Raw genomic sequence first — 18,324 nt, forward strand, 5'->3', positions numbered from 1 at the left:
TGCTCTGTCACCCAGGCTGGAGTGCAGTGCCATGATCTCGGCTCACTGCATCCTTCACCTCAAGCGATTCTCATACCTCAACCGCCCGAGTAGCTGGGATTACAAGCGCCAGTCACCAAGCCCTGCTAATTTTTTTTTTTTTTTTTTTTTTAGTAGAGACAGTGTTTCACCATGTTGGCCAGGCTGGTTTTGAACTCCTGACCTCAAGTGATCCGTCCGCCTCAGCCTCCCAAAGTGCTGGGATTACATGAGTGAGCCACCACACCTGGCCGTAGGACATCTGTTTTGAGAGTGCACAGAGGAAGAGAGGACAGGGAGTGAGAGTGGAATCCCACCTTTTTAGTCAGAATTTCTGGATCTGGTGGCTTTTTGTTATGTTGCTTGTTAGCATCAAGCGCTAGTTGATAAACCTCCAGGGCACTAAGAGGTTTTTCTTGTATTTTTTCCTTTTTATCCTGACATAGAAAAAGGGGATTTTTTCAGAGTGGTCACCAGCCCGGCCCAGCCCCGACCCCTCAGAGTTGATGCAGTAAATCAAGTGTATGCACAGACCTGCCTTGAGTATCTGTTGGCTCAAGACCGGGTGCTGGGTGGGGGGACCCTGACGCCCAGCGCTGACTCGAGGGTCGCTGGAGGAAAAGTCCCGCCCCATCCCACCCCGCCCATAGGCTTTCCGAGAGCCCGGCCGACTCGGAGGGGCTGGTGGGTCGGTCCCCGCGTGTGGACTGCGCGCTGAGCCCCCTCAGGCCACCGTGGTCTTCGCTCTCCTGTCAAGGGCATCACTTAGGGGAAGGAACGAACGGCCCTTTCTTGCTTTCTCTCTCTGGGACCAAAGCAGAGCGCTGGAGAGCCATTCGGAGCACCCACGTTATTTTTCCTCTTACTAAGAAGCCGGGCGGGGAGAGGGGAGGACGCAGACCCTCGTTCCTCGCGGACAGAGCCCCGCCCGGCGCCGCGGCAGAGCGGCTGCTGGACCCGGGTGGGCCCCGGCGGCTCTGGGCGGGGGAGGCGCGCCCCGCCCAGCGCGGCCGCTGGTGTCAGCGTTGCCGCGCCCGGCGGGTCCCTGCGGCCGCTACGTCCCCGCCCGTCGGCCTTGCTGCGCGGAGGGGGCGGCCAGGTGTCCTGCGGCCGGCGTCCCCGCACCGGGAGCTGGAGGGAGCCGGGGCCGGGCGGGCGCTCCGGGGCTGCCTTCCTCCCCGCGCCCTGCGGGGCTGTCCAACGCCTTCCAGCTCCGGCTCCCGCTGCCTGCACCATGTCCGCCAGAGGTGAGTGGGGACCAGGTGGGCACCGTCCACTGACCCCGGCGGGCCGAACAGGTGCGGGAGGGCGGGGGGGCTGCGACAGCCGCGCCGGCCCCAGCCCGGCCTGAAACTTTGGCAGCGGATCCCCGGGCTCGGGGCTGCCGGGGGCCGGGGGCCGGGGGCAGGGGAAGGAAGCCCTCGCCCTTGACCTTGATCCCCGGATGTGGGCGAGCCCAAGGGCCAAAGTCGGCGCCCGGCTCACCTGTGCCCGCCGCGCGTCTGGGCTGGGAGGCGTGGGGGATGGGCTCGCGCTGGCTGCCCTGCCGGGAGCTGTGGAAGGGCTGGCCAGGAGGGAGGAAGAGGTATTTTTTCCTCCTTTTTAGTTACCATTTTGCAGCTCGGCTGTGGAAGAAATCCAGGGCTTGATGCAGCACGATTTAAAGCTGCAGTGCTTACACCCCATTAAAAAAAAAAAGTAAATTCCCCACATGTACTCCCCTCTGCTTGAATCTCCCCTTCCACTCCCCACCCATTTTCTTTCTGGAGTAAAATAATGACTGCAGGTGAAATGGGTGGAAGAAAAAAAAATCAGAATTGCTTTTCAGGCAAGAATAAAGGGAATGTATTTCTTGCCATCTGGAGCCAGCGACGATGCTGGGGAGAGTGGGTTAGTCATAGCTCAGTGGCTGCTAGTATGAGTGAAATATTAAAGAGATCAAGTCATTGTGCAGCTTGCGAGCAATTAAAATGAAGTGAATTGGTTGCTTTGCCATAAGCATTTAAGGAAAATATTGATTATTTTTAGAAAGTGTATTTGCAAAGCAGTAAGTGCTACCCCTTTTGATACCCTGAAGGCAACCTGTAAGAGGAGTTGCAGAGTTTTTTTTTTTTTAAACTCCGAAGCTTTAATCCTGCTTTTTGGAAGGAGTTTAGGAATTTGATAACATATGTTGGATAATTAAGCGCTGCTTTTCAGAGTTCATCCTGGGGCATATAATGAATAGAGTAATCTCTATCCAGAATGTTTTAATTCCTTTTCGAGCAATCTGATCTTTCTTGATGATTGCTTTGGCGATATGGTTGGTTGGATCTGTATCTAGAAATGGGGTGGAAAGGGCTTGGTGGAATGACAGAATTTATATTGTAGATACCAGGGTGCAGAGGTGACATAGGGCTCTAAGATACTACCTGCCTATTCATGCCTAATTATTCATGTATATTAGAGAACGAAAAAAGCATGCAACAGATAACACCATAAGGGACTTGGTGTATATATGGATGGAGTCATAACAATCTCTGAACTATGTTCTAAGACTGAAGCTTTGGGTGCTGACCGCTGTCCTAAGTACCACAAGGAACATATGGAGAATATCTCTTATAAGTTGTAAATCTCTCTGAGGTCAGAGTCCACTTCTGATTCAGCTTTACAGCACCCAAACCTGTTAGTGCAGAACCTTGCACACTGTAGGGGCCAAGTAACTATGTGGAATCTTGGTATGCCCTAGGAAGCATCAAGTTTGTTAGGCCGTCACACCAATTTCATTTAGTCTCTGGCCCCTCCTATTGCAGGGTCTCTGGGGTTTATCTGAGGATGTGAAATGAAGATGGCCCCAGAGATTCTAAGGGGCTCTAAGCCCTGGAATGGGGCTGAGTTCTCAAACATTTCTTCTTCAACCCAGTTTCAAGCAGGATGATTTGGAGTCAGCTATAGACATTTCATTCAGTTGTCTTATTTCCCCTTCAAACTTCATGTTGGTAATCTTGGCATTTAACAGTTAGAAGTCTGACTAATCTTGTAGAGGGAAAAATATCTATAATAATAAATATCAGTTATTGTATGTTTATTATGTGTCAGGTACTTTACATGTGTTACATTATTTAATCCTCACAATGACTCAGTCAAGTAGCTATTGTTATTACCTCTCCATTTTACAGATGAAGGAATCGAGGTTTTGAGAGATTATAAAATTAGCCTGAGCTAAGCTTGGTAAATGGCAGATCATGATTTCTACCCAAGTCTGTCTGATTCTGATCGCATCCACTTTATTTTACTACTTCCGTTATTAGTCCTTCAAATATTGTAATAGACATCACAATCATTGATTTGCTAAGAAGAGAGAGAGAATGGCCTAGACATGGCATTTAAAGGAAATAGCCTTGGTAAGTAGCTTGGAATTTCCAATACATTTAGAAACATCTTGGCAGGCATTTGGTAATGACAAAGTGTGGAAAACAAGGCCACTGATACTAGATGTTGTTAATTCGATATTCCTAGTTTTTTTCTTCCTATTACAGTGTTGAGAACCAGAACTTCCTAGATATTACCAAAGACTGAGGATTTTATGTCTCTTTTTATGCAGCACTTTTATTTATGTGAATTTGAAAAAAAATTCTAAAAGATTAGTAAAGTGCTTAGTAGTTACTGAGTTGAGCTTGTCTAGAAGTGTGTATATTTTTGTCATTAATTTTTATAAAAGATTTCAAAATTGTGGGCTTCACTGTGGTGTTCCGATTCCGTTATCTGCTCTTGTCTGTACTCCTGAGAGTGGAGATAAGCTTATAGGACCAGAAACTTAATGTGTCTACTTAAGTACCTAACTTACCAATAGGAAGTCCTTTAGATCCTTGGAAAGATAAATGCTCTTGATTTTTAAAATGATCTCTACTTATTTCTAATTTCTAGGCTTGTAGGTTATGGTAGGAATAGAATTTTTTTTTTTTTTTTTTTTTTTTTTAGAGAGGGAGTTTCGCTCTGTCGCCCAGGCTGGAGTGCAGTGGCACGATCTTGGCTCACTGCAAGCTCTGCCTCCTGGGTTTGCACCATTCTCCTGCCTCAGCCTCCCTGGTAGCTGGGACTGCAGGCACCCGCCACCACGCCTGGCTAATTTTTGTATTTTTTTTTAGTAGAGACGGGGTTTCACCGCGTTAGCCAGGATGGTCTTGATCTCCTGACCTCGTGATCCGCCCGCCTCGGCCTTCCAAAGTGCTGGGATTACAGGCGTGAGCCACCGCGCCCGGCCTTTTTTTTTTTTTTTAATAGTTGAAAATGGCCGGGCGCGGTGGCTCACACCTTTAATCCTATCACTTTGGGAGGCCTAGACGGGTGGAACAGGAGGTTAGGAGTTTGAGACCAGCCTGGCCAATATGGTGAAACCACATCTCTACTAAAAATACAAAAATTAGCCGGGCATGGTGGCGCATGCCTGTAGTCCCAGCTACTCAAGAGATGGAGGCAGGAGAATAGCTTGAACCCAGGGGGCGGAGGTTGCAGTGAGCTGAGATTATGCCAGACAGAGCGAGACTCCATCTCAAAAAAAAAAACAGAAAAGAAAAAAGTTGAAAACAGCCCCCCTTAAGGGGGCACAGAAGGGAGACAGGGGCTGGGGTTGCCTACCTCAGTCCCAATTGCTTGACTTACTTGTCCTTGTGTCTCAGGTGTGCTCTCTGCCTGCTTGTGAGGTTCCCCTGTTCAAGCCTTTGGTGGGATCATGTGTTTGGGGGCCTTGTGGGAGGTCAGCTGCACTAGCTGCCCATGGCTGGGCAGGCCATTTCCCAGCAAGGGCCAGAGGAGTTACTGTGTTTTCAGTCAGAATCGAATGTCAGAGCCAGCCAGCAGGGCTTCATCCTCTTGGGGATAACTCTGCTTAGCAGATCAGGTCCTGGATAACTTGCTTGTATTTTTTTAATTAAATGTCCCTGGTTGGTTTAAAAAAAGGAAAAGAAAACAATGAAATCAATTGGCCGGGTGCGGTGGCTCACGCCTGTAATCCTAGAACTTTGGGAGGCTGAGGCGGATGGATCACTTGAGGCCAGGAGTTCAAGACCACCCTGGCCAACATGGTGAAACCCCATCACTCTTAAAAATACAAAAATTAGCTGGGCATGGTGGCGCATGCCTGTAATCCCAGATACTCGGGAGGCTGAGGCACGAGAATCACTGATATTGTGCCTTTGCACTCCAGCTTGGGTGACAGCCTGAGACTCTATCTCAAGCAAACAAACAAATAAATCAATTGAATCTCATAAGAAAAGCAACTTTATTTTTAAAATTTTCAGAGTAAAGTATTAAAATCCAGTTCTCTGTTCAAACTAACAATTAAAAGCATTCTTTAGTTTTATGATAGAGCAAGCTAAGACATTCCCATCTTGTGGTATTTTAGGATACTCTCATCAAAGACTTGTAACTTGGGTTGTATTTTTCCACTAGAGACCAAAATGGATCCATTATATTTTGATTTTTGAATTACCAGCTAGAGGAAATTATAACACTTAGAATAGAGTTTCCACACCTGGGGAGAATTGTCTAGGCAACCTTTTAAAAATATAGATTCCCAGGCCTCATTCCAGATCTAATGGTTTCTAAACACTAAAGATAGAGTCCCAAAAAATGTGAAAAGTGATTCTAAGGACCATTAGATTACAGTGGTGTCCCATTATGGCAGGATCATAAGACTCATCTGAAGTATTTATCAAAGGTACTGATACAAAGCCTCTGCTTCAGAGCTACTAAATCAGAATATTCAGGTTAGGCCTGGGCATCTGCATTTTTATTAAGCCCCAGTTAATTCTTATGTATAGGCAGACTTGGAAGCCATTGAGTTAGAGCTTATTTTCTCTAATGCAGGGTCTGGATCATCCTGCACGCTTTCAAAAAAGCTATTTTTAAGTTATAAAAGTAATATATTAAAATCCACTATCAGGTTGGGTACAGTGGTTCATGCCTCTAATCCCAGCACTTTGGGAGGCCAAGGCAGCTTGAGGTCAGGGGTTCAAGACCCGCCTGGCCAGCATGGTGAAACCCCATATCTACTAAAAAAAAAAGTACAAAACTTAGGTGGCATGGCATTGTGCACCTGCAGTCCCAGCTACTTGGGGGCTGAGGCAGGAGAATTGTTTGAATCTGGGATGTGGAGGTTGCAGTGAGCCAAGATCATGTCACTGCACTGCAGCCTGGTCAACTGTCTCAAAAAAAAAATCACTATCAATGTATTAATACAACAAAATTATATTAACATACCTATATAATAAAATATTAAATTATAAATTAATACAGTATATTTAAATTCAAACAGGCTGGAATTATACAAAGTTAAAAATGAAAATCTCCTATTTTCTCCCTTCCTATCAAATCCTCAGAATTAATGGCAAACAGTGCATCCCATAAACCCTTCCAGACAATTTCCTATCTGGTTAGCTTTCGGTCCAATTCAATAAATAGTAAATACATACACCATGTAAGACACACACAGAAAACAAGCACTTTACAAATAAGCAATCACTTGATGAAACTGCTGGCTTTTCAGAAGCTTGAGTCATGAGGAAAAAGGCCCAGGTGTGTGTAGATAGATTCCATTGCACTGGCAGGGAAATAACTCATGTGTGCTGTCGAAATCTTAGACCAGTTTTGCTAATGTTGTTTTCAGAATTTCCACAAAATTGGAAGCAACCTAACTGCTCATCCACTGGGGGAATGAGTGACCAGATTGTGGTGCATACATGTGGACTATTACACAGTTAGTAGAAAGAGTGAGTGAGACCCATATGCACTGGTCTGGAGGGATGGCCATGATACACTGTTAAGTGAAAAGAGTGTGTTTTAGAATAAAATCTATGTCATATATGATCCCAGTTTTGTAAATTGAGAAAAATCCCTGTATGTGCATATGTGTGTGTTCCATGAGCAGGGAAAAAAATCGTAGAACAATGCATAACAAGCATTTAGCAGTGGCTACCTCAAAGGTAAGGGTGAGGAGGGAAGGTGGTTGGCTTTTCTTTGGCTATATCTTTATGTGGTTTGGTAGTAAGTAAGAACAGCTTTAATAGATTGAGAGAAAAATCCAATAAAGGAAAAATGTCCACTTAATCCCTACTCATTCATTTCACTTATTGGAGTCAGGGACATAGATTTTTATTCATTTATCTGATGAACATTTATTGAATACTTGTTACATGCCAGCAATTAGTTAATAAGGCTCAGTATATACCCTCAAGGAGCTCACAGTTTTATGGGGAAGACAAATACACACATATTTATAAAAGGATATCCTGGCCGGGCGCGGTGGCTCACGCCTGGAATCCCAGCACTTTGGGAGGCTGAGGCGGGTGGTTCACGAGGTCAGGAGATAGAGACCATCCTGGCCAACACAGTGAAACCCCGTCTCTACTAAAAATAAAATACAAAAAATTAGCTGGGCGTGGTGGTGGGCGCCTGTAGTTTCAGCTACGTGGGAAGCTGAGGCAGGAGAATGGCGTGAACCCGGGAGGTGGAGCTTGTAGTGAGTAGAGATGTGCCACTGCACTCCAGCCTGGGTGACAGAGTAAGACTCTGTCTCAAAAAAAAAAGGATGTCCTGAGTGGAGAGAGCAAGCGAGAGTAAGAGAGAAAGAGAGCATATGGGATAGAGAGAGAATTATGGTAATACCAAAGAGTGGTATTGAGTTAGCTAGCTGTGGGCGTGACAACCATATCAGGTGAGGCTTCTTAAAGAAAGTAGAGTTGTTTTCTTGGAGAATGAGTTGGACTTAGCCAGGTGAAAAAGAATAGGATGGAGGGAAGGCCTTTCCAAGGAAAAGGGTGTGAAAAGAAGTAGCATGGTGAGCACTGAACCTAGGAAGCCTGTTGCTGCCAGATGACATGTTTTTCAGGGAGAGGAGAACCAGACCTCAGTGGAGTTGGGAGGTGGAGAGGGCACTTTGGGGAAAGGCTGAGGGTGTAGGGATTTTCACTGACAAGGGCTTTCAGTTCCAGAGCACAGTGGAAGGTTGTCAGTGGTGAGAGATGTGCAGCGGGAAGGAAGAAACAGGGCAGAAAGGGATGAGAAGGGAGAGGAGGCCTCTGTCCTTCCCATGGCTGAGACTGCAGGAATGAGAGAGAGGGTCGTGCATGACAAGTTTGAAACGTCCTAACTTTGGCATGAGGAATTTGGTTGCAGACTGAGCCGAGAGCCTGGGCAGTAGCAAGCTGGGGCAGAGAGGTGATAGGGGCTGCCATCTGCTTCCTCGAGTAGCAGCAAAGCTGTCTGCTAAGCATGGCTTGTTCATGGGGTTGGGGCCAGGGTTAGAATGTGGGCGGAGGGACAATAGGAATCAGAACCACACTTTTTTTTTTTTTGCCGATTTCTTGAGCTTTGACGCCTATAGCAGGGCTTAAAATGTATTTGCTAGTTGATAAACGGGAGACTTCTCCTTCATTTCATCTTTCTTCTCTCTTACTTCTGCCCACCACTCTGGGCCTCTTGTCCCAAGCATCACTCTATCTTTATCAGTTTCTTTCATGGTGATGTTGTAAAGATTAGTGCACTAAGAGTTCTTATTTGCTGTGATATGGGGGCCATTTTTCTGGCCTGTATCAACTACAGTTTCTCCTCTCTTTGAGTTACAGGACTCCCAAGCAGTTTATTAAATTGAGGAAAGGAGAAACTATCTTTGAAAGCCAAGTTTAGCCATTATTAGATTTAGTATTTAATATCAAAACAGCAAAACACTGCATTTCCTGGAAGTTCTTTTTTGCATTTAAAATAAATGGTTCTGATTCAATAAACAGATTTTTTTTACATGAGAAAGATCATTTTGGACATCAATATCTCACATGTGGGAGTGTCATATGTTTCAGCAAAGATTTTCAGAAGGTCGAATTGTTCCCACATTGTATCTGTGAGCTGCATTATGTTTTGTTTTGTTTTGTTTTAATTTTTGGGAACTTGTGTAGACAAGCTTGAGTTAATCACACTTCTCAGATAATGGTTTACTATCATTGTCAGTCCATCAGGCCCTGCTGTGGTCTAATATATTGATTATTTTATCTCCATTATTTAATTTCATTACCTTTTCGCCATAGGCAACTATTCTTATGCATTTGATGTATGTGTCCTTGAATTTGTAGTAAAACCAATTCTTAGACCAGTTCTTGAGCTATAAGCACTAAGTCAGTGTGTGTGTGTGTGTGTGTGTGTGTGTGTGTGTGTGAAGGAGAAATTTTCTTCTTATTGAGAATGGAATAGAAGGCAGTGGGATTGTAATTTATGTTAGATATAAAAGAGATTTGACGATTAAGAAAAGATATGCTTTCTCTCTTCCCTCCTCCCCAAAACAGAACTGGCAACCATATATCTGAAAATATCTTAACAGCAAGCAAGACAACAATATAATAGACAGTGTTGAACTCTTAATCTGTCACCCTTTCTCACCGAGATTCAATCAGCTAGTATTTATTGAACCTCTCTCCTGCAGCATCCAGATTAATTTCAAATCCTGTCTATTCCTGGGCTGAGGATGCTAATATACTAATTAATGAAGTCATTTAACAAATAGTTATTGAGCCCTCTGCAGTAAGGATTGTCATGGTTTTTGGGTGGAAAAATATTAAAGGACATTAGAATTTGTGGTTAATTGAGGTTAGGGCTGATCGACATTTATGGCTCACATTTAAGTATATATTTACATATACTATATAAGTTATAATTCCACCTGGGATGCTTCTATCTAGGACAAATGTTAAACCTGCTGGGATGTGGGGACAATAGGGGTACACTGGGGCTATCCTAGGAAAATTGAGACTGTGGCCTTTCTAACTGGTAGTGTTTCTAGCCAGCATGACTTATGGTGTCAGTGTATTCCTTGGCCTTAAAAGATCGACTTTTGATCAATAGCTGAATATCTGCCTGTAGTATTAGCTACTTTGTAGATTATCTACCTCAAAATTTAAACTTAAATCTTGGGCTGCCTATTTTGTCCCCTTCAATTCAGCACATTTTTGGGCTATTTTCCCAAATGTCAAGTTGGTGTGCTGAGGTATAATTACTATCAGAGACTAACAACATTTAGCATAAAGTCAAATCAAAATAAAATTTTAGAATATTTGTTTTTCATTTCTTAGGTAATTCACATGATGATTTTATTCTATTGGGTTAAATTATCCAGATACAACTATTATGGGAAGGAAATGCTTAGTGCCTTTGGGACCTTCATTATCACGGGACAGGCTCTATTTTTTCTGGTTAATATAGTTTCACATAAGCTTTAAAATGTATAGTTTGGTTCACCTGTGGTTATCTTTGGACTCGCAACGTACTTGATTTTATGCCAATGTGCTAGAGATTTATCTTTTCCAGCATATTGTATGATTTTAATGGGAAAATTATCTAATTTGCATTTACCACTATAAGGAAATTGCCCGTTAAAAAATTAGTTTTGGATGGTAAATCCTTATTTAGTAGATGAGCCTGTAAAAGCCTTTGTATTATTGAACCCTGTATTAAAATAAAAATGAAAGCAGGAGTTGTGGGTCAAGCATGCAAAAATGATTTGCTGATTGATTGGAAATCGTGTTGTTTTAGTTTTAGTACTTTGTTAGATAATTTTTATAGGCTTGCTTGTAGGAGGAAGAGCTGAACATGCATAATTATTATTATTCGTGTTTTAAATAAACACAGTCCTTTCTTCCGTATGATGTGTTCTTTCTCCAGCTCTTTAACATTATTACTTTTGAGAATAATATTAGATGATGTATGTATAAATGAAGAAACTTTACCTGTGTTAGGGTCAATTTTTAAATAGTTATTCCTAAGAAAAATATCACATAATATATTTTTACTTTAGGCTGTGTCCAGGGTCTTTCCTGATACTTTTCTTTCTCAACTTATTGGGAATTCATTTAAAAAACATCCACAACAGGGAAGCCACCAGAGAACTGAATGGTAACAATGAAGGGAAATGAGGACAATGAGGTAAACAGCTATTTCTGGCTTTCAGCTCCAAATAGGAATGAACAGAAGGAGAGGAGTCCCAGAGTCTGGGGGAAGGAGGGAGGGGACAGAGCCATAATTTTTAAAAGTCAAAAAAATGTAGAAAAGAGGTTTGGGGTTGGCAATCTCTAATGGATTCCAGGGAGAATTTTTTTGTTCTTGTTGTTCTGGTGTAAAACAAAGGAATCTTTATTTTGAATCACTTAAGCATTGAGTGAGTAATGAGCATGGGCATCAGGGATGGGTGAGTTTTTTTCACCAGTTCCTTGTGACTACTTATTTTAGGAGAATCTATTCTGTGGCTAGATGCTTTATATAAACTGTAGAATTGTAGTTGGCAAGAATGTATTCATTTCTTCAGTTATTCCATAAGTATGAGTTGAACACCTACTAAGTGGTCTAGGTGTTGGAATGTGATGACCACTTACCATATAAACATATGATACGTGGTGTAAAGTACTGTGAAAAAAAATTAAAAAATGAATGGAGAATATTAGAGAGGTGAGAGGGTGGGGAAGGTGCTATTGCATATGGGGCGTTAATGGAAGGCTTCTTTGATAAGGCTACATTTCAGCAGAGACCTGAAGGAAGTGAGGGGTCACGAAGATATCTGGTAAAGAGTTTTTTAGGCAGTGAGATGAGCAATTCCAAGGACCTGAGAGCTGTCAGGACCAGCAGGCAGGCTTGTGTGGCTGGATCAGAGAGTAGGGAGAGGGATGGAGATGAAGTCAGAGAGGTAGCTGGGGGAAGGAAGGTGTCCAGCTGGTCCTTGAGACTGCTGTTATGATTTGAGTTCTTCCCTGAGTTGGACTGAGTGAGTTAGGTGAAAGTTCTGAGCAGAGTTGTGACATGATTTGATGTAGTTTAAAAGGATCATTCAGTCAACATGTAGATGGTAAGGCAAGGGTGGAAGCAAGAAGACCAGTTAGGAGGCTACCGTAATGGTCAAGATAAGAGAAGATGGTGGCTTGGATCAAATGGGAGGAGAGCAGGTGCTGAGAAGTTACTGGATTCTGGAAATGTTTCTAAGGAATTGCTTAGAGAACTTGCTAATGAGTTGGCAACATGAAGTAGAAGAAAGAGGGGAATCTTAGATCTCTCCAATTCTTTCAGCAACTGGGAGGATAGCATGTCATTTCTTGCAATGAGGAAGAGTATGCAGGTTTGGGGAGGAAATCAAGTATTTTGGACATTTGAAATGTCTCTTAGCCTTCTATGAAAATATTTATTATGCCTATTTTACAGATGAGAAAATGAGACATAAAGAAATGAAGAAACTTGCCTAAAATCATCATCTAGCTAATAAGTGGTTGACTCAGGATTTAAATTCAGGTCTTGTTCATGCCAGAGGATGCTCTATTTACTGTTATAATGCTGCCTCTTTACATTCAACTGCAATACATACCAGGAAAAAAAATCTATCTATTTTTCATTTCTTAATTATTTATGGTTTCTCATTATGAGATAATTTTCTGCATTTTTAAACATGGCTTATGTTTAAGGAAGAAAAAATAAACCATAATCACATTATTCCAAATTATGCCATTTATCAACATTATCATTGTTAGCACTGCAAAAACACTACTGAAATATGAAGAAGCATGCTCTATGATTATGGCACTGAGTGCTTGGTATGAGCCAGGCTCAGGGGATCCTAGCTCCTTTCCTTATAGAGTTCCCAGAGTAATGAAGGTGAGAGACCTGTCTGCAGAAGTTACACTACAACGTGACCAGTGGCATGATGGTGTTACATACAAGATGTTCAGGAGAACAGATGAAGGATACCGGTGCATCCTGATTGGATATGGGGCCAAGGAAGACTTTACAAAGCAAGTGATATTTAAATAGGGCCTTGAAGAACAAGTGGAATTTGCCAAATGGAGAAGTGGTTGAAAAGTATTCTAAGCACAGGAAATGGTGCTTGGAAATTTTAGAATTTACAAAATGGTAATTAAATATATTAAACATTAAGAATAAAACATCTGAAGTTAAATGTAACATGCAGACACAATATGAGGAAAAATTTTAAACTCTACTGAGAAACATAAAAGATTCAAGTCATTGGAGAGACATACTAGGCTCTTGGATAATAAGACACAATATCGTAAAAATGTTCATCTCCCCTAAATCTCGGCATAAAAGAAATAAAATTGCAGTTAAAATGGCAACAAGGTCTGTTTTAGGGACATGGCAAAATGATACTATTATTCATTTTGCAAAATGAAATATATGAAATCCAAAAACAAATAAAGTGTAATTAAGGGAGATTAGCCCTATCAGATCTTAAAAAGCAATATGAAACTATATTAATTAAAAGAGTTTAGTGTTGGAAAAAATTAGACAGAGTAATGTCTAGTTATAGTGAACAAATGTGCATAGGATTTATTTATAGTAAAGGTAGCATTTAAAAATCAGTGTGAGAACAAAGATCCCCAGTAATTGATGTTGGAGCAACTAGCTATTTAGAAAAGATAAATCTAGATCCTTTTCTTACTTCTTTTAGAACACACAGACACACACACACACTCACAAACACACTCACAATTCGTATGGATTAAATAATTAAGTATTTAATAAATGGATTTAATCCTATGGATTAAATAATTAAGTATAATAAATGAAACAATAGAAATCCTAGAAAAAAAATGGGTGAATTTATAACTGAGAGTGTCCCAACCTTCTAAACAGGATACAAAGCCTGAAAGTCATGAAATAAAAAGTAGATACATTTAACTATGCAAAAATAAGACTTCTCTGTGGTTAAAAAATACCGCATTCAGCATTCTGGTTTGTGATTCTCACAAGGCCCCAGCAGAGCTGGCTGGAACCTGGCCACCTGCCCCAGGACAGTTAAGTCAGCAAATAACAGAGCAGAGCCAGAGACAGGTGTGGGATATGACTAAGGTGCCTTCAGAAAGCTTGGCAGATAATTGGACCGATAATATCATGACTTACCTGAGGACCTCACTGAAGTTTTACTCTCTGCACAAAGCCAGCTAGGCAAGTACTGAGGGTGGTGTTCACTCATTCATGCCACAAACACATAGAGCTTTTCTTATTATTTTTCATTCCACAACCGGGAGAGCTTTTAGCACCACACGCATGAGGCACAGGAATGAGTGAGGTATAGTCCCTGCCTCAGAGAGTTCATATTGGACTTCCGCTTGGTATCTAGAATATTCAGAATTGGAAGGCCGTAGTCACTCCTGTTTTTTTCCTGCCTTCTAGAACATCAGTCCCCAACCTTTTTGGCACCAGGGACTGGTTTCGTGGAAGACAGTTTTTCCATGCCCTGTGGTTGGGGAGGAATGGTTTCAGGATGAAACTGTCCTGCCTCAGAAGATCATCAGGCATTAGATGTTCATAGGGAGCCCAACCCAGATCCTTCGCATGCACAGTTCACGGTAGGGTTTGCATTCCCAGGAGAATCTGTTGCCGCTGATCTGACAGGAGGTGGCGCTCAGGCGGTAATGCTTGCTTCCCTGCTGCTCACCTCCTGCTGTGCGGCCCAGTTCCTAACAGGCCATGGACTGGCACCAGTCCGTGGCCCAGGGGCTGGGGACCCCTGTTCTAGAACATTCACACTCCTTAGGGTAGTCTGGCCTGAGGTTTTTGGACAGTTGTAGGAATAACGTGCAGTTCTTAGTCATTTGCTGTCACCACTCAGGAATGACACTGTCACACCTTTACCATAGGAAAAAAACGGGATGCAGTGAGTGTGTTCTGCTCCTGGAAACTTGAGATGGACTGCCTGTCGGAAAGGAGGATAAAGAATCACTCGGGGCTGGACTAGACCTGGCAGTTTAATTAACTCGTTTATCTCAACCTTTTCTCTTTTCATAGCAAAGCTGCCTACAGTGATAAACACTAAAAGAAGGTATTTATGTGCTGGTGTTCAGAACATTTGATTTCAGTGAGCATTTTTATTAGTGTTTCTTGGAGATTAGTCTGCCCTGATTCTCTGAATTCCTTTGATTACATCAGAGCCTTGCTTTGGAGGCAACCTTTCCCCCTGATTCACTGCTAATAAACACACTTTGAACTTGGTCATTGGACTCTGTTCTTCCTCTGATAACTACATTTCTTCCCACCGAAACTTTTTCATGTTAGCATCCAACACACTGAACTGTAGGGAGACATCTGTCTAGGTGGCCCCAGCCATGTCTAGGCTGCATTCTGTGAAGCCAGGGACCAAATATTACATGTGTATTTCCAGATTCTTGTCCTGAAGTGGAGTAGATATTTGATAAGCAATTATTGAAAGAATTGGGAGGAGAAAGGTTGCCATGTAAGAAATTCACGGTTTGCTGGAGTAGAAAGATTTATGCAAAGGGTGAAGGGGGTAGAATAGAAGGTACAGTCTACAAATTTCTCCGTCGTTTCAGTTGAATTCTGCTAAGTTAGACATGACCTAGAAGTTCATTTCCTTATAGGTTTGTGCTCTTAAAACTGACCAGTGGGCTGGGCACAGTGGCTCACGCCTGTAATCCCAGCACTTTGGAAGGCCAAGGCAGGCAGATCACTTGAGGTCAGGAGTTTGAGACCAGCCTGGCCAACGGTGAAACTCCGCCTCTACTAAAAATACAAAAAAATTAGCCAAGCCTAGTGGCGTGTGCCTATAGTCCCAGCTACTCAGGAGGCTGAGACAGGAGAATCACTTGAACCTGGGAGGTGGAAGTTGCAGTGAGCCAAGATTGTGCCATTGCAATCCAGCCTGGGCTACAGAGCATGACTCCATCTCATCTCAAAAAACAAAACAAACAAACAAAAAAAACAAACTGACCAGAGAAACAGTTGTGTTTTTTCAGCTTGGACAATGCAGGTTCTAACCTTGTTCATTGTGTTCGTTGCTGGGCTGGGTTCTTTATCCAAGTAGAAATTTGTAATAAGCACTGTTAAAAAGTTTCTGGAGATTCCATGTACAGAAAAGTTATGAATATACAATATAAGTAGAAAATGAATCCATTTATCTATCTATAAAACTACTATCTCCTAACCCACCTACTGAAAAGAAAAAAAAACTGCTTTGCCTTTTCACATATATGTTGAGATCTTTCTACATTAGTATGTACAGACATCGCTCGTGTTTTATGACTGCATAACGTTCAATCATATGGCTATAGCATACCTGATTTAATAGTCCCTTATTGATAGATTCTTTGCTCATTTGTTTTTATAGACAATGCTGTACTGAATGTCTTTGTGCATATATCTTGAGGTTTTTAGAGCATAGCTGTAAGTATTAGTCTGTAACTTTTAATGAGCTTTACTGGTGGTTCAGAAATAATGGAAAGAGAGCATGGTGCACAAAATTCCTCAAACGCCCCTCTATGGCTGTCTTGCCCTACGCTCTCTTCGTGTGCCATCTCCTGTTTTGCTCCCAAGGAGTCTCTGCCTTGCTGGGAGCAGCTTATTTCTCGAGCACTATAAAATATTATAGATGATTCCTTTGTTTTTACCAAGGGAGAGACCACTTCTATACCAGAGAAAAAAGAATATTGACTCCCCCTCACTTCATTTAAAGCCAACCTCATTGCCTGTTACAGGATTAATTTTTTCCAGAATGATGGACAGCGAGAGATCTATGGCTTTTAGGTCAAAACAATCACAATATAGGCTGATGCTGGTATATTTCCCAAACGCTGGATTATTTATTCTTATTCACAGCCACTTGTTACCCTCAGTTAAAAAATGAAATCTGTTGGACGCATATGTTCATTGCAGCACTATTTACAATAGCAAAGACATGGAATCAACCCAAATGCCCATCAATGATAGACTGGATAAAGACAATGTGGTACATATACACCATGGAATATTATGCAGCCATAAAAAGGAATGAGATCATGTCCTTTTCAGGGACATAGATGGAGCTGGAAGCCATTATCCTCAGCAAACTAACTTAGGAACAGAAAACCAAATACTGCATGTTCTAGCTTATAAGTGGGAGCTGAACAATGAGAACACATGGACACAGGGAGGGGAACAACACACACTGGGGCCTGTTGGCAGGTGGGGTTGGGGGAGGAAGAGCTTTAGGAAAAATAGCTAATGCATGTTGGGCTTAACACCTAGGTGATGGGTTGGTAGGTGCAGCAAACCACTGTGGAGCGCGTTTACCTATGTAACAAACCTGAACGTCCTGCACGTTTACCCCGGAACTTAAAATAAACATAAAAATAAAAATAAATGAAACCTGAGAATTCATTCTTTTTAAGGTTGCATCCAAAGGTCCCTACTTAAAGATAATCAAAATGGCACATACTTAACAGGGGCCAGTACGTTCTAGTGGAAAGAGTTGGACAAGGAGTTAGGAGACTTGAGTTCTAGCTTGAGCTCTTCTCCTCCAGCTGTGTGGTCATGGACACACCATACAACAGAGTGCCCTCCGGGACCTGCATTCCCCATCCCTAGTCCCCTCTATTCCTTAGATGACCTCACAAGACTCTTCCACTTATAAGACCTGAAACTAAAAATGAATTTTCAGATCAGATGACTCAATTTTACTTTGACTCAATTCCTGTAATGCATCATCTTGGCTAGAGTTCCGGTAGACAGGAGAGAGACTGGCAGCCTCTTATGTAATGCTACTTGAGCAAAGGGGTTGGGGAAGGTGCCGGCTCCATCCTAATTTATGGCTTGAAGGTTTTGGGCTGAATTTCTGCTGCGTGATTAAATGCACTCCTGATTTACTAGGAGAGTTGATGCAATTTCCGAGTAGCTTGCGATGGATTTGGTATTCTCAAGCCAATGAAATGAAAAGTTTGTTAGTGAAAGGGAGCACTTATAATCATGGTCTTTCCATTTCTCCCCTGCGCATGTGTTTGTTTGTTGTATGCCTTTTTTTTTTGAGACGGAGTCTCACTCTGTCGCCAGGCTGGAATGCAGTGGTGTAATCTTGGCTCACTGCAACCTCCGCCTCGTGAGTTCAAGCGACTCTCCTGCCTCAGCCTCCCGAGTAGCTGGGACTACAGACGTGTGCCACCATGCCCAGCTAATTTTTGTATTTTTAGTAGAGACGGGGTTTCACCACGTTCGCCAGGATGGTCTCAATCTCTTGACCTCGTGATATGCCGCCTCAGCCTCCCAAAGTGTTGTATGCCATTTTTAATGATGCTTGTGACATATTCTAGTTAGAAAGTCCAAACCTAAAACTAACAGAAGGCCAATTTTCTCTTGGAGAGTATTGTTTGATGTTCATTAACTTTATTGAATGAATTTATTTAGAAGCATTGGCTGATGAGACTTAATATAAGACTATCGTGTGTAATTTATAAAATAATTTAAATTATATCTTTTATGTATTTTTATTTATTTATTTTTCTTTCTTTTTATCAGATT

At 42.3% G+C, this 18,324-nt stretch overlaps 1 protein-coding gene across 3 annotated transcripts in view; it reads left to right on the forward strand.

Moving 5' to 3' along the window:
* Positions 1-746: 746 nt before the first annotated feature.
* Positions 747-18,324, forward strand: part of ABLIM1 (actin binding LIM protein 1) — a 334,526-nt gene continuing 316,948 nt past the window's right edge. For 2 of the 3 annotated variants that reach the window (XM_030806700.1, XM_030806691.1), the window contains exon 1: positions 1,028-1,265. In XM_030806700.1, the coding sequence (XP_030662560.1) occupies positions 1,253-1,265 (13 nt within the window). In that variant the 5' untranslated portion in view covers positions 1,028-1,252. Of the gene's footprint in view, positions 1,266-18,324 lie in introns of all 3 variants that reach the window. The other variant, XM_030806674.1, reaches the window with a different exon arrangement.

The sequence above is a fragment of the Nomascus leucogenys genome, chromosome 3 (genome assembly GCF_006542625.1).
Source record: "Nomascus leucogenys isolate Asia chromosome 3, Asia_NLE_v1, whole genome shotgun sequence".
Lineage (NCBI taxonomy): Eukaryota > Metazoa > Chordata > Mammalia > Primates > Hylobatidae > Nomascus > Nomascus leucogenys.